Below are 17,064 nucleotides of genomic sequence, written 5' to 3' on the forward strand. Positions count from 1 at the left end.
CTCATTGTGCTCCCAGGGGCTGCTGCCTCTTACGGTCTCAAGCAAAGGGTTTTTTGTTGCCTTGTTCTGTTTTTACTTGGCTGGGGGGATTATGTCTTCGAGAAAGGGGTTCGGGAAGTTAGGGTGAGTTCAGCAGCAGGCACCTCATTCACTCGTTCAATAAATATCAAGACCTACCATCGCTTCCCGTCAGGCCGCAGCGCGGTGAGGGCAGAAACAGCCAGCGTCCTGCCCTCACGGGGCTGCCACGTTCGGGGAAGACAGAAGTCGACTGACAGTCCGACAAGATACACGGGCAGCTAAGCCAGGCGTCCTTAGGGGAGGTGCGCTGGTCCATCCAAGCGCGCGCTCTGGGGATGTGGCCGAGGCAGCATCAGGAGAGGCTGCCGGTAAGCAAGTGTCTCTGCAGCTGAGATCCGGAGTCAGCTGGGAGGTAACTGGGTGCTGGTAAGAGGGCCAGACGATGGGCCGGAACAGGGTTCAAGGCGGCCCAGGAGGTAACGGAACCAAGCTGTCCTGGCCCGCTGGGCCGTGTTAGAGTTTGCTTCGGCCCAGTAGGACGTGGGATACCATGGGAGGGCCTTCAGCAGGGGCTGGGCAAGACCAAATTTGCATTTGCAAAAGATCTTCCCTTCCCTCCCCTCCCTGAGGACTGGGGGTCAGTAAGCACAGCATCGATCTTTACCGCCTCCCAGGGAGCTTCCAAGGGCCCCGGGAAGAGCAGCCCTGCGACGGGTCAAGTGCAGCAGGACTGGGCCCAGCCAAGCCCCCACCCACCTTGCACGCAGAGTGCGCGCACACACACACACTTGGACTTGATGGGGAGATGCTGCCATCTGGTCATCAGTGTCCGCAGCTGTGCCCAGACCTCTGGGGGGGATGGGCAGAGGGGGCAGGCGCTGTGCTAGGTGTGGGAGGGGGTGGTGTGGGAGACAAAGGAGGCACTGAGCCTGTTCTCTCGGAGCTCCGGCTAAGGTCAGCCCCAGGCACAGCCTCCTGGGACCCATGGCCACCAGTGAGCCACCTGCCTGTCATACCTGTCGGGGGGCAGAGGGTATGACTGGGGGTTTCTGATGCAGTGTTTCCTGAATGTCTTCTGTTTCCAAATCACTAGGCCCCCGGGGCATTCTGAAGGGAGGAGGAAAGCAGGCATCGTGATGAAATCAGTGTGAGGCCTGCTGCTGGCAGGTACCCCTCGCAGAGACTCACGGGCCTTAGTAACTTTGGTAGGCCCTCCTCCTCAGAAACCATCTGATTTGTTTGACTCATTTTTTCCCTACTAGTGTTGCAAAGAGCAGGACTTGGGAAAAGCCGCCTTAATGCAGTTTCCAGAAGCAGAGCCTCGTGCAGCATAAAGAACAAGAGCTTTGAACTCAGGATCCTGAATTCACCCCTTCTTAGCTTTGATTCCTTGGGCAAGCTCTTTTAAGCTTCTGAGCCTGTTTGCTGTCTTGCGCGGGGATCAGAATGCCTGTCTCAGGCTAGGCCAGCTGTCTCTGCACCCCGCATGGCCAGCTCTCTTCCACATCCGTGCGCTGGTGGGGGGCAGCCCGGGTACCTGAGATCCGGCTCCGTGGCCGGGTGGCTGGCTCTGTGTGGGTAAAAGATTCAAGCACTCCGTGGAATTGTTACCCCCTCAAGAGGGGGACGCTGCCCGCACAAATGAGTCCCTGGCCAAACGCGCCCTGACACCCAGCAGTTGCCAGAAGAATATGGCAGGGTGAGCAGTCTTTGGCCACTGGCTGAGGGAGGTGGCAAGTTGCTCTGTGAGGACTTGAAAAGGGGAGTTTGGGAAAGCCCATGGGAGGAGCAACAGCTTCCTCGGTCTGTGGGGCTCAGAACATTGATCGAAGGCTCGAGAACCAGCACTGTTTTGTTTGTTGTTGGCTTTTTTTTGTTTTTACTAGACTAAGTAACATCTTCATTTCTTTACGCAGCTTTATTGAGGTAGAGTTGACACACAGTATATATTTAATGTATCCATGGCGATGACTGATGTACGTATCCATTGTGAAAGGGTTTCCCCATCAAGGAATGAACACAGCCATCACCTCGCATATTGACCTTTTTCGTTTTTCTTTTGGTGGGAACATTTCAGTTCTACTGTCTTAACAAATTTCGCTTATACAGTACACATTACCAACTACAGTCACCGTGTTATACGTTAGGTCCTCAGACCTTATTCATCTGATAGCTGAAGCTTTGTACCCTTTTATCGACTCTCCCTATTTCTTCCACCCCTCTCAGCCCCTGGCAACCACTTTTCTGCTGTTTCTAGGAGTTCAGATCACACACACACACACACACACACACGTGCACGCACATGATATCATGCAGTATTTGTCCCTGTCTGGCTTATTTCACTTAGCATAATGCCCTCCAGGGTCATCCACGTTGTCACGAACGACAGAATTTCTTTCTTTCTTGAGGCTAAACAACATTCCACTGTGTATACAGATCACATTTTCCTCATCCAGTCATCCACTGACAGACACCGAGCTTGTCTCCCCGCCTTGGCTAGTATGCATAATGCTGCAGTGAACATGGGAGTACAGAGATCTCTTCGAGATAATGATTCTGTTTCCTTTGGATCTCTACCCAGGACTGGGATTGCCAGATCGTAGGGTAGTTCAATTTTTAATTCCTTGAGGAATTTTCATACCGTTTTCCACAAGGGCTGCCCCAGTTTGGGTTCCCAAGAGCGCACAAGGTTCTCTTTTCTCCCCATCCTCGCCAGCGCCTGTTCTCTTTCTGATACTAGCCGTCCTGACAGGTGTCCGGTGTAGCTCACTGAGGTTTGATCTGCATTTCCCTGATGATGAGGGATGTGGAGCACCTCTCTGTCTACCTGTTGGCTATTCAGCACTGTTTTTTTTTTTTGCCAAAGGGCTTGCATGCATCAATTTTTAAGTATTAGGTTTCTCCTCCCTTGCTTACATCTCTAAACAAAGATTTGTGTGCATTTCTTTTCCCCCCTGAGCTTAAATGAGGAAGAATCGGCGTGGCCCGAGGGGATTCATGGTGGGAAGACAAGGAAATGGGAGCTAAGGAAGAAGAGAGCAGGCAGGAGGGGGCCGGGCTGGTGAGGGACTGAAGGCATCAGGGAACAGGGGGGCAGGTCGTCTCCTTGTCTTTAAGGGAGCATGGCTTTCTCTTTAGCTCGGAGACCGAACTGTTTCCCAACGGGCTCGGGAGGAAAAATGGCTCTGCGGGTCTCCACAAATTGATTTCATTTCATTTTCAGCCCGAACTTCAAGACCTATAATTTCATATGCTTGCCCTTTGCATAAGGAAGTTCCATTTCCTAAATTCTACCCGCGTCCAGCTGCTCCACATCACGGGGCGGGGGGGGCACCGAGTCCTCCAAGAGTCGGGGTCAGGCGTCTTCTTGGGCCACAAGCCCAGGGCCAGAGCAGTCTTGGACCCTGTGCCGAGCCAGCCAGCTGGGTGGTAAGGGAGCTGTCTGGTTTTAGCCGGCAGACGGGCCGCCACATTTTAATTGATCGATTAGAACATGGGCTTCAGGCCATGTGTCTGGGTACATCTACCGAGAAGAAAAGAAAAATCATGACCCGAAAAGTCAACCGAGACCTTGGCAGGAGGAGTAGGCTAACCCGCAGAGCTAGGTCGCCGCGGCCGGAACGGGGGAAAGAGCGAGAGCAGGAACCCGGGGCCCAAGCTGCTGCTTGGGAAGTGAACCACCTTCGGGTTCTGCGGTCCCCCGCTTCCATCATAAGGAAACCTGAGCAGGACAGAAGGACCGTGTTGTTCACCAGAGCACTGACGCGGGCATTTGCTGGCTGATTGGGACATTGGGGCTTTTACTTATTTGTGATGGACAGCATAATAATCCCCTCTCAGCCCAGTGTGCTGAATTTCAAAGTGCTTTCACAAGAGACTCTGCTGGAAGCTACTTGGGAGGTCCCTGGTTTTTCCCATCAGCCAGTCTTAATTGTCGGGAGAACAGCTCTCTTCCCTCCTTCTTGCCAGTCCTGCTCTCTGCTCTTTGGTGTAATCCAGCCTCCATGTGATAAATGCACGCCTCCAGCATCCGGCTCGGCGTTGCAGGGAAAGTACTACTAGCGCCGCGCCAGCCCCAAGCGTGGGGCTACATTTCTGGCCAGAGAAGCTGCCCGACTGCGAGAGCATCATAAAGGAGGCTCCTGGCTGGCCGCCTCTTCGGGAGCCCTCGCCTCGCTTTTGCTGCCCCTTCCCTCACAGCGTTCCCCCACAGGCATTTTGCAGAGCTCGTTTTCTTCAAATCTGGGGTTTTGTCTAAGGCGTGACTGACCCTGTTGCCTCCCACCCTCAGTTTCTTGCCCAGTTAAAGCTCATGGACTACAGCCTCCTGGTGGGAATCCATGATGTGGAGAGAGCCGAACAGGAAGAGGTGGAGTGTGAAGAGAATGACGGGGAAGAGGAGGGGGAGAGCGATGGCACCCACCCTGTCGGGACCCCTCCGGACAGTCCTGGAAACACGCTGAACAGCTCGCCGCCCTTGGCTCCAGGGGAGTTTGATCCAAACATTGATGTTTATGGAATTAAGTGCCATGAAAGTAAGCGGAGTTATTATCCACTCTTTTTATCCGTGAAACCGTTTGATTTCTGCATTGTTTCCTACCGGTAATCGTAATCCCAGTTAGAAGTATGCTGCCTCCAGGACGTAGTCTCCAGAGCCCCGGTGATTGATTCAGGGACGAGAGCACGTTAAGATGAAGTGTAATCTCTGGCTTTGAAACCTAATGTGATAAGGTCCTTCGATTTTTTGATGTTGAGGGACTAGAGTGAAGCCACAAACTATTTTATATATGCAACACCCGTGTGCACACGCCGATGTAAATGTAGGTAACATGTAGAAGAAAGGGTTGTGAATGTTTTTTCCTTAGCGAACTCTGTGGCTCTAAAGCGTCAGGAATCTCTCCAGCGCTGGGTACATACGGGGTCCCCTCCGAACCTTGCTCGGATCCCTGTGAGGGCGGGGGTCTCATCACTACCAGCCCATTCCTTTTCAGGAGCGCCGAAGCCGGCCCAGGGTGCGGGATGACAATGTCTGATTTGCTGTCGCGTCTGTCCTCTGCTGAGTCAGCCCCTCCCCCCGCCCCACTCCCATTAAAGGGTCTGTGGCTCTCTTCTCTAGAATGAGCGTAATCATAATCCTCAAAATCTGTATGACTGGGTGTTTGAAGGAAGATTATCTTCTACCTTAGCTACTTACACATAAGAAAACCAAAATAATTTAGAGAGATGATAAGCAGGCCTCTTATTTTTTGAGTAATAAAAATGATGGTTCATCATCGTTAAAAAAAAAATCTCATGGGGCATATCAGCCAAGTGAGTTTGTTTTTTATTGTGCTCACCAAAATTTTCTTCAGCACAGAAAATCAGATATAATCAAATGTACTTTTCTTATTGTTTATAATGAAAACAGCATTATATTTGTGGAAATATGTAGAAGACTGATCTTAAAGAGGATATATGCCTTTATCCAGTTCTGATGCTAGACTCAATGAGAATTATGAACAGGCACGCCTCAAAGCCATGCGGGTTCTAGACCGCCACAATGAAGCAAGTCGAGTGAATCTGTTGGTTTCACAGTGCACACGAAAGTTATGTCTACACCATACTAGAGTCTAGTAAGTGTGCAATTGCATTATGTCTTAAAAACACAACATACATATCTTATTTTAAAAATACTGTATTGCTAAATTACACTAACCATCATGTGAGCTTTCAGTGAGTTGTAATCACTGATCACAGATCACCATCAAAATATAATAATGAAAAAGTTTAAAATATTGCTAGGATTACCAGAATGTGAGAGAGACACAAAGTGAGCAGATGCTGCTGGGAAAACGGTGCTGACAGACTTGCTCGACGCCGGGCTCTGGGTAAAGAAGGCAATACCTGCGAAGGGCGATCAAACCGCAGTGGTAGAGAGGGATTAAGGAGCAAAATTACCTCTACTTGTTGTATTTTAAAAATAGCATGTTTCTTTACACCAAGGCAATACCTAACGAGTAAGGAAAAGGCAGATTAACAAAAAAATGAGAACAATCTTCCCCTTGGACCTCCACTGGCAATATTCTGGGGTTATACTTTTTTTACTTTTTAAATTGAGAGAGAATTGGGGACAGAGTTAAGCTATTTAGCAGGGATGTGCAGGAGTTACATAGACTTTTTTTTTCCAAATTACTATTTTATTAATTTTTTTTAATATTTGAGGCGAGCTGACACAGCACGTTACGTTAGTCTCAGGTGTACGACACGGGGATTGGACGGGTTTATCTGGGATGCGGTGCTCGCCGCGGGTGTGGCTCCCGTCTGTCGCCACGCAACACCCTTTCCGTCTCACCGCCTGCATTCCTGATGCTGTGCCTTTTTCCTCACGCCCCTGATTCATGCTGTAACTGGAAGCCTGTCTCCCCCAACCCCCCCGCCCCACTTTGCCTCTCTCTCCACCCCACAAAACACAGGAGTAAAAAGTAAGGTGTTTTTTTAAGAATGTGTTGAATGGCCGAGTACGTGGCCTTTGTCGTCAGACCCCTCTGGTCCGCGCCCGAATCCCTCCCCCTCCAGCGGTGCGCTTCCAGGCCGTGTCATCGGTCCCACAATCATTGCTCTCGTCCCTTTACAGACTCGCCCAGGAAAGAGGTGTACTTTATGGCAATTATTGACATTTTGACTCATTATGATGCAAAAAAGAAAGCTGCCCACGCCGCAAAAACTGTTAAGCATGGCGTAAGTATCTCCGCTTTGTTTCCTTCTCTGCTCCTGGGGTCCTGCTGCGGTCTGTGGTGCGGGGCCCGGCTCTGGTTGTCTCCTTGCCACCAAGCTGCCCAGAGCCCCTCCGTGGTTCTAGTTCGGTGGGCGGTCATGGTCGGAGCGCGAGGCTTAGAGGCAGCAAATGCCAACAGCTCACGCCAGCTCTCCCTACGCTTTGGGCAAGTCACTGAAACTCAGCGGCTCGTCTTCTTTGTACACACTGGAGACAGTCACAGACACATGCATCTCTAGAATCCTGAACAGATTCGCTTTTGCTGGGAAAACGCTTCAAAGATAAAAGTGAAGACAGCTAAGTGTTTTCACATGAGTCCTCAAAACTGACCTGTTCAGAACGGAAGCACTCTTCTGTGCTTCACACGCTTCCCGAACATGCAGTCTTAGCTTTCTTTTGGTACAGTGAACTGTATTTTTTCTACTACGGAAATCTTTTGGGTGCAAGACCCAAGTTTCATACCATGAATTCTTCACCTTTATTGTGCTTGCTCTGAATTATCCCTATTTGCGCATATGCTGACCTGCTGAATTCCCCACGACAAGCCTGTGACGGGTACAGTGTAGCCCTGCTTATCAGCTGAAGAAACTGAGGAAGAAAGCCTAAGCCGTATCCTGTCAGGGTCACAGCACTAGAAAGTGGGAGACACGGGATTGCTCCCCAGAACCTCGCCCAGCCCCCGGCTCTATGCTAGTCCCATCGCCCTGCCCTACCGGCAAATCCCACCTGCCTGGTCGAACTTCGCAAGTGCTGCATACCCATCGTGCTCCTGTTGTAGACATTCGTTCTGGCTTTCCAGGCGGTGCTAAAAAAGCCAGAGGCCCCATCCCAAGAGAGGAACTTGGGCCTCGGCTTGTTCGCACGGAAGGAGAGGCGCCCCCCAGTAGCGAGTGCACCCAGCCGAGATATGCCAGAACATAACCTCGAGTAAAGGCTCTTTTTCTGTATTTTAAAATCAAACAGCCTGTCCTCCCAGCAAGGGAACCAGCGTAAAGCCATATTCTGTTTGCCCAAGAAACACTTTCGTTACATGATCAGCAACTATTTATGGTATTCCTACTGTGTGCAAAGCAGGGACAAGAGCTCCCCCAGCCCACCGCAAGTGTCCAAAATCCCGTACTGGCCAGAAAGGAAGGCACCCAGGAGCTCTCGCCCAGCGGCTAGCATCGCCACCTTCAAAGCTGCGTTTATGAAATACGCACGTGCCCAAGGCACCATCTCCCTTCCCTGATTCTGAGTCCAGCTCAAGGGGTTGGGGGAGGTCGCGAGAAGGCTCTGTAGCAGTTCTGATGCTCACCCCTGATTGAGAACCACGGGGATACTGCAGAGACGGAACCGGGTCAGAATCCCCATCATCCCTATTTTAGCTTTCCCAGTTGTGTAACCCTGAGAAAACACTCTGGAGCTTAAGGGCCCCAAGTAATAAAGGAGTCCTAACACCTTGCTGATGGGGTTGTGCGAGCAGGCTGCGTCCTGGGGAGAGGCTCTGTGTCTGCGCCCACCCCTCCTCGCACGGGCCACAGTACCGCACACCATGTGGAACTGGAAATCGACCGGAGCAAGCATGGCTCCATTTTAGTTTCCACTGCAAGACAGCAGCTCAGCTCCGCCATACGCCACGTGGCCTAAGACTGTGTGTACAGTTTGCAGGAGCAAGACGTTACTCTTAGCAAAGGAATGTTGTGTCGAGCTGCTGCTGGGAACTCTTCTCTGCCTTTAAGGCCTGGGCTCCTCCGTGGAGATCCCAGTGGCCCGGGCCAGGCTGGGAAATTACAGGTTTCCCAGTGAGTATGGGAGTCTAAAAATAGCACGTGGTGACTTCGTAAAACTGGCCCTGCCCTCTGCAGCTCAGGAAGCTGGCCGGTAACTACATACCTTGAGTCTGGTCGCCAGCACTGCCTCCCGTCCTGGGAAATCCCCCGCTGAGCCTCCGCAGAGCCCCCCCTGCCTTGCTCCGAGCAGCTCTGTGAAGGGGAACAATGGCACCCCTGTGCCCGGCGCTGAGGGAAGCCCGCCCGGCACCCTGGGGGGAGGTGCAGTCAGCAGCCTGATGTCTCACCTGGCTGTGGGGCCAGCCGACACAGACCCTGCTGCTGCGGCTGTCACCTCTCTTTTGAGCGCTCTGCCACTTTCCTGGGTCCTGGAGAAGAAACCCCATCCTATGTCCTGGTCACCGGAGTTTCCCTTTGGCCAAACGTTGCAGTTGGTGGTACTCTCCAGGGATCTCCAGTCTGCTCTCCTGAAAAACAGCAATATTGTTCGTGTGCCTTGTGAACGGAGGCCACGCAGAGGCCACTGTGTGACAGGAACATCCCAAACGTGGCTAGTTCCTTTTTTTTTTTTTTAAGTTGCCGCAGTCCCAGTGTGATAACAGCATCCGTTACTGACTCTTCACCTCACTTTCACACAGATTCCCAAGAACCCTGATTATTGAGACACAACAGCCAATATGTTTTATGTTTTAAGAACAGAGGCAGAGATTGGAAGATTATTAGCTTTGTATTTAGCTGCAATTGGAAATTGCTGTGGAGACTAAGTAGTAATTATATCGATATTCTTCTCCTTTACAACTGCCTAGGCGGGTGCAGAGATCTCAACCGTGAACCCAGAACAGTATTCAAAGCGCTTTTTGGACTTTATTGGCCACATCTTGACGTAACCTCCCACATGGCCTTGGACGGACATGAGCACGGGAAGGACCGAGGTGGCTTCGGTGTAGGAGAAATGGAAACCAAACTCAGTGAAGCACACCTCCTCGTTTACATCTTCAGGCCAAGATGACTGATTTGGAGGCTACTCGCTTTAACAGCTACCTGATATTTCCCAGCATCGTTCTAGCTATTTCTGACACGTGTGTGTGCGTGCGTGTGTGTGTTTGTGCGCGCGTGTATGCGTGTATCTTAAAAGTTAATTAATTAATTAATTAATTAATGGAAACCGGTCAGCTTCAGTCAGAGTGCATTTGGGCAACCACCCTCTGATTCCAGCTGTGGATGGATGGATGGATGGATGAGCACATGCGGGGGGAGGGGGCGAAGGAAATGCATGTCAGACCAACCATGTTGGCATCACACGATAAACTGTGGATCAGTTTATTTTTTGGAGTTGAAAGATGTGACAGTATTCATAATAATAATGAAGATAATAATAATGATGATAATAATGATGGTGATTAAAAGGAAAAACTTACTGCGAATGTTACATTTCTACCACGCACGCTGACACTCCTTAATAGTTGTCCCCCAAGCCCCTGGCGCTGGATGGGGGAACCCTGGCTCAGGGTTCTGCCTCCCCATGTCGGGACTCCCGGTGTCCGGGGACAAAGGCCCCTCCTCCAGCAAGAAGCTGATGCCCCTAATGACTCTTGTCTGTACGTTTTCACCTCAGTAAGTATGTCCAGGAAAACTGCGTACTTCTCTTTTCTTGCCTGGAGCTTCCTCACTGTTACACTCTTATGTTGCAATATAGGAATTAATGCTACAAAATCAAAATAAAGCTTACCTGAAAAGTGCATAGTTTTGGGCAATGGTATCTACATCTCCTACTGTGGGAAGGTGAGCAAAGCATTAGAACTCTGAATTCTCCTGTTAACGATGGCAAATCTGAATTCTAAGTTGTTTATGTTTCACCATTGGTTAAACAGGGGTATTTTGTTATGAATTATCCCTTTAACTGAAACCCTCAATTTTACTGTTTACATTATTAGGAAAACAGGGATATTTTTGAATCTAAAAATTTAATGTACAGCATGTGATTTTTGAAGTTTACATGTAAAGTCATTTTACAGCATAGGTGAAATAATGTTTGTCCTATTTTGAAATGTATCCTGCAGTCATGTGTTTGGGTGAATGTTTTCTTCAAAGCACATGGTAGGCAGTCTTATACAATAAAAGGAAAAGGATTGTTTTGTTTCCTCCAGGTGTACATTTATCAACCTGATGATTTTTTTTGAAATGTTTAACCCAGATCTGGTTATGTAAGTTCATTGCCCTAAACTGTGCGGATTGTGTTTTAATCAGTTTATAAACTTCCAGCACCGATCATGTATTTACCCACTTTCCGGCATTTGCTGACAGGAGTCAAGCTAGAATGTTAGACTTGCTCAGAGCAGGTCGTCAACTTCACACTGTGCTAAAGCTGTGCCTTTGAGAGTCTTTGTTTCAAACGTGAGACGACGTTTGTGGGCAGTTTCAGAAAAGGGAAAAAAAAAATACCCCTCTCAGTGATTACTTACGACTCCGCAAAACACCCCTGCCATACCGCCTCTTCCAGGAGCTTTACTTCAGGGCTTAGCAAGACTGCGACGGTGCCCACGGGCGTGGGTTTGCTTCGGAAAACACGAGGGGGAAGCACGTCAGGGCCTCTGGAAGCCGGCAGCGACACCATCCCACGACTGGTCACTGGCTTCACCCGGGTTTGGGAGCCGCGGTAGGTGATGTTCTCGCCGCTGTGACCTGGTGTCCAAATCTGTATTGTATGCATTCAAATTAGTTGAGACTGTGATTTGGGGACCCCCCCCCACCATTCAGTCTGGCATCGAGTCCACTTCGGTGTTCTAAGTGACACTGTGGTTTCTTTGACCCAGGACTACAAAAGTGAGACCCTGAAGTAAAGATAAGGCACACGTACATCATTTGAGCGACTATTTCCTTTGTGGCCAGTCTGTATGCTTTTAGAAGTTTACAAAATGCTTTATTTTTGTCTGTAACAGTCTCTGTCGTTCCTTTCTGTCGATAAACCATTTGGACAGAGTGAGGAAGTCTGCCTTGTATCTCCTAGTGCTAACCACACACTCCGGTCATGAGCCAGGCTTTACGAAATAAAGCACTTTGATGACTCACAAGGTGCAGCCTTCGTTCCTCTCTCTCAGTTGTGTTTCTCTCTACTGCAAATAACTGTTAAGTCCTCGGCACTAAGACTACCTGTAGCTGATCCTTGAAGAAGTAAAAGTGAAACTGAATCTTTTCACTCTCTAGAGCTTTGCCTCCAACCTGTGAATTATTTTACTAGTAAATAACAGAAACTTCCCCACCAAAATGGACTTACTGCAAGATGGACAGGCAGAGAAAAGAAATCTCTTCAGTGAATACCCTACAAAGTATATTGTTTTATTTTTAATTTGTGCCAGCCACAGTTCTGTGTCAGTGTGTTTCAGGACTTTCCTGGGCTACCGCTGATGGACGAAGGCTTCCTGATGGCATCCTGTACTGTCGCTGGCGCCCGGGCAGCAAACACAGTCCGCGAGGCCCCAGCACTTGTTTTGAAAATGCATATTTGTTCTAATGCAGTTGATCTTTTGAGGGAGTGATCTGAGCATCCTGGGCTTTTCCCATTTACTTGTGTGCACTGTGGTCCAATGGAACGTTAGATGGACACAGCAAACTGCACCCAGCTGAACTGTGTCACTCGGGAATGCACAAGACACCCCCTCAAACATCACCAGCTCCCCCGGTGCCTCCCCATGTGCGCAGTCACACCGGGCGGCCTTCAGACCACCCCGCCCTCTACTCTACAGCAATCGCAGAGATGCAGCCCTTCCAAGGCCTCTACCACGGGCGCCCTTCAGTCCTTTTCAAGATAACCTGCCACATTTATTGGGGTGTTTATACGTTTCCTGACCATTTGGCAACGCTTAAAACTATACTGTTTTTATTACGTCCCTCTTTTTTTTTAGCTGTTATCAGTGGTGAAGTTTTGGGGTGCTGCGCCCCTTTGTCCCAGTATTCCCATGAGCTCTGTGGGCTTTATTGTGCACACAGCAATGATTTAATTTCCTGGACTGAATTCACATTGGTCCCAGAAAATCAGTTATTGCTAATTGACAAAAGGACAAAAACTGATAGGAAGCATTCATCCTTGATGCAACGCTTCTGGAAATAAGTGATGAAGGGTTAAATGCAAAGGGACTAAGAACTGTGGGTAATGAGGTGGTAACGGATACAATGTACACACCTATATAATGAAGTGGTTAGCGAAGAGAAGGCAAGGCCAAGAGGGGGAAGATGGAATTAAACCCAGGAGTTCTGCAAGCCCCCAGCCACTGTACGTGAACGTTTAATGAGCACAAAATCAGAGGTCATGGTCTCTCCTGCACATAAAAGCCTTCTTCCCGTTCGCGGAACAACACCCCTATCTCTTCCTCCCTCCCCATCTTAAACAGCACTTCATTCAGCTCCAGCCACACTATCTGGAGCTGCTATGTTACAAACAAAAGTTACTCTCCCTAAAGGGCAGAAACTTCTGTGCCTTTTGGGTTCCCGCGCACAGCAGTGACGCGCACAGCAGCCCGCACGCAGTCTCCTGCTCATACGCCCAGCGAACTGCTTCCTTGAAACAGCTGGCGCATCAAAGAGGCACTCCTGGTGACAGTGGCCGCGAAGCGCAGGGAAGTGTCTCTGGGAAAGTGCAGCTGTAAGTTACCTAGAGCGACGACTGAAAGTTCTCTCGTGAAAGGCAGCCCTAAAGCGTACAGTCGGGTACCTTTTCATCTAAACCGAATGCCCTTCAGAAGTTTGTTTTAGTCTTGGTTTTGTGATTGGGTGAAACTCTTGCCAAAGGGCAGTTAAATGCCAGAGTCTATAATTTTCCCTCACTCTTAAACACTTGTGTTTAGTTTAACTTCTTAAGAGAAGGGACAAGAGGTTAGGATTTCTCAGAATCCAGTGTGACAGCTCCGTGTTACAGAATCCCACACTTCGTGCTGGAAGAGGTGTCAGAGATAAGGCAAGCCTGGCCCCAGAAGCTAAGTGACTCGCCCGGGGTCACAGGACAGTTCACAGCAAAGCCAGGGCCGGCACTCTGCGGCAGCTCGAGATTGAGAGTTGAGTGCTTGAACGATGGACCTCATACCCGCTGGGGACGCCCGAGACCTCACCAGCCACCCTCCCTGTGTGAGCGCTCCTGTCCCCAGTCCCTTCCGCTGTGCTCTGAGAGCCCTCACTGGCATGCGGCCTCCCGCATTTTATAACAAATGTTCTACACAGTTCATTTTATGAGAGTTAATCTATATAATTCCACTTCTATCATTTTCTCTAAGTCCGACAGCTTTTCATGACTGTCACTTGACATTTTAAACCAAGGGGTATCACTTCTGATGAATGGCCAGTTTGGAAAACACTGACTTAAGTGGTTAATCTCTCCCACTAAATGAATCACTGATTTTAAATATTTTTTGTAATATGCTGGTTTCTGTCTCTCTCAACCCACCTCCCTTTTCTACACTCACAATATGCAAACGAGGTAGCTTCTTACTGATTAGAGCGGCGGTGAGCAAACCACAGCCTGAGGGCCAGATCCAGCCCGCCACATGATTTTTGTAGTCTTCCGGAAACAGCTACACCCGTTCGCATATTTTCTATTGCTGTTCGCATATTTTCTATTGCTGCTTTCAAACCCCAGTGGCAGAGCTGTGACTGAGACCTGACGCCCATAAAGCTTAAAACATTTACTACAGCCCTTTGCAGAGAAAGTTTGCCGACCCCCGAAACAGAGCCTCATTCGAGTATCACAAAGTAGTTTCTGCAAAACCACGGACTTAGCTACAATTGCTCTATTATCCACAGAGATCTTCTTCAACCTGGCGTTGTTGAGATTTCTTTCATTCTTCTACTAAAGTTGCTGCAACTTCATGACTGCCCTCAGTTTGTACTGAAGTTATTACTGCCATTTGAGTTTGTCTGAGTAAACTGCTATGGTCATCTTAAGTCACCATCACAGTCACCAGTGGAGGTGACTATCTGAGAAGTCCATTGACAAAAGGGGCATTAACTTGAAGTCACTCAATCACTTTGTTAAAGTCCTATAAAAACAGATGACTGAGTTCTTCAACATGTGACATTTTCTTAACAACTTTAAGATATTCATATATACTTTAAACAACCCTTTTTTGGTCACAGAATCTAAGGATTCTGTGGCAACTAATATGTGCTACTTTTACCTAGTTTTACCAAAGATGATAGTACTAAAATATAAGAATTTGGTCAGGGACTGTGTTTACCTAACATTTGTTCCCCTCAAGCTTCCGGGCAGTCTGGGGGTGAATAGCTTATTAGCCTGTGGGTTTGTATTATAGAGAGCCTCGGATATTTTCCCCCAAAGTTCCAGAAGGGAGCTTCTTCCTACTTTGGTCGAACTTACACATCTCCAAACCAAGCTTTGGCCAGGCAAAATGAGGGAGTTTTCCACTTAAAGTCTGAGTAGAGCTCATCCTTCCGTCCCACTCCACTCCCACTTTTTGTCCAGATAGTAAAGTTGATTTACGGAAAATCAGCAGGTCTTTCTAAGTTTCTAAAAATAAGTAAATAATCACAGACTGAGGAGACCGTGTTATTGCAATGAATGCAGACGCAGAGCGGAGCACCTTCACGCCGGAAGGACGAGGCTCCCAAAATCAAACCCTGAATGTTTAACTATGAAGCCACACATTGTTTTCTTTTACTAGTTCCTACATGGGCTTAGGAAGTTAGCTTTTAATTAAACAAAATGCCATAAATAGAGGACTGCCTCTTCTTACCAAAAATAAGCAGCAGCAAAAATGCCAAAATATACAAATGAATTGTATGTATTGATCACGGCTCTGGTGGACCAGACAGACTAAGGGACATCTGGAATTTGCTGACTGGACACACATCCACTGTTCCCACGTAGGGTGGGGGCAGGATACATGTGCCATGGATATACAGATGCTCTTGGCTTTTGGGCCTCTAAATGCTGTTATATAAAAAGGTTTTTAAGTCATCAGTGTGATGAAATTTAATTTTGACAAATTAAAATTTATCAAAAAAATAAAAACATTGACTCAAGGGTCTGTGTTGTGCTAAAGCATTTTCCTTCACATTCTCTCACTTAAACCTCGTGCACATAGTTTTATCTTTATTATTCTTTCACAGCGAGAAGACTGAGGCTCAGACAGGTCGGTAAACCCTCTGAGGCAGTAAGTCACAGGGCCAGCTCTTCAGCCAGGTGGTCTTAGAGTTCCTTGTACTGCATCAAGTGTTCTTTGCACCGTATCACATCTCGAAGTTTCCCAAAATATTCGATGCCCTCAATTTCCTTCCATTTAATGCACATGGAGTCAAACTGTCACTATAACTTCGTACTGCATCTGATTTGGACAGTCATGGTTGGCTTGGTTTCCCCCAGAGACCCCATGAAAATACCTAATCAAATACTAGTCTAGCTGTTGCTGGGAAGGTACTTTGTAGATGCGATTCAAGTCTATGATCAATTTATGTTAACGAAGAAAGATTAGTGTAGATGACCTGGGTGGGCCTGATTCAATAAGGCCTTAAGAGCAGAACTGGGGTTTTCCAGAAGAAATTCTACCTGTGGACAGCAGCTCAGCTCACGACTGAGAGTTCCAGCCCACCCTTCCCAACAGCCTGCCCGCTGGTTTTTCAACTTAAGCTAATAAGCCCTCACAATCATATAAACCAATGCCCTGCAATAAATCACTTAATAAACAGCTTTGACTGGTTGTGTTTTTCCGGCAGAACCCTGACTCACACCAATCTTCCAGAGCTCTTTCAATAATAAGGGGAAAAGGAATGGTGGAATAAAACCCTCTGAAAATCCACTTCTCCGTGAAAGTAATCAGAACCCTTGCAAAAATTGTCATCATTAACTTTTTCAGAACTCTGGATATTAGCCAAAAACCTGCAGCAATCTGAGGAGCTTTTATTCAAGAAAACAACTGGATCTTGGGAGGAAGTGAGCGTTTCATATTTTATTTTACTTCTTCCCAGATAAACAAAAACCGAAAATTTGTCACTAGCAGATCCTTCCTATGTAAACACTAACCAAAGTCCTTCAAACTGAAATGAGGATGATGTCAGCAAGATAGTGGAGCAAAGCCCTGGCCCCTCCTTCCGCAAAAAACACCAATTCAGCAACGATTCAGAGAGAGTCCCTTTCTGAGAAATCCAGAAACGAACTGAAAGGCTCCTGCACTCGAGAGAACACAAAACCAGACTCACTGAAGTCAGTAAGGAGATTCAGGACACCCTCTCACGGGAGTCCCTGCACCCAGCAGAGCACCCCATGATCAGGAAGAACCCCCCCCCAGCTCCCTGCTTAACCCACGGGAAGGCAGAGGTTGGTTTATGCATCCAGCACCCCAACTTTTCCAAGAGGTCTCCCCAGAAGCCTAGCTTTTATCTTGCCAATCTTGGAGCTCTAACGGGCCTGGCACAGTTAGCTGCTTGGGGAAAAAAGACACAGCAGCCTGGGCTAGTGGATGCCATAGACCCTCCCCCTGCCCAGTACAGAGCGAGTGGATGAAAAATCCCTAT

At 48.4% G+C, this 17,064-nt stretch overlaps 1 protein-coding gene across 2 annotated transcripts in view; it reads left to right on the forward strand.

Moving 5' to 3' along the window:
- The window catches only part of PIP4K2A (phosphatidylinositol-5-phosphate 4-kinase type 2 alpha), a 177,611-nt gene extending 165,993 nt beyond the window's left edge, over positions 1 to 11,618 (forward strand). Inside the window, exons 8-10 of one of the 2 annotated variants that reach the window (XM_040645331.1) lie at positions 4,313 to 4,556; positions 6,635 to 6,738; positions 9,354 to 11,618. In XM_040645331.1, coding sequence (XP_040501265.1) covers positions 4,313 to 4,556; positions 6,635 to 6,738; positions 9,354 to 9,434 — 429 coding nt within the window. In that variant the 3' untranslated portion in view covers positions 9,435 to 11,618. The remainder of the gene's footprint in view (positions 1 to 4,312; positions 4,557 to 6,634; positions 6,739 to 9,353) is intronic. The other variant, XM_040645330.1, reaches the window with a different exon arrangement.
- The last annotated feature ends 5,446 nt before the right edge of the window (positions 11,619 to 17,064 follow it).

Source organism: Ursus maritimus, unplaced genomic scaffold (assembly GCF_017311325.1).
Source record: "Ursus maritimus isolate PB19 unplaced genomic scaffold, ASM1731132v1 scaffold_31, whole genome shotgun sequence".
In the NCBI taxonomy this organism is placed as follows: domain Eukaryota; kingdom Metazoa; phylum Chordata; class Mammalia; order Carnivora; family Ursidae; genus Ursus; species Ursus maritimus.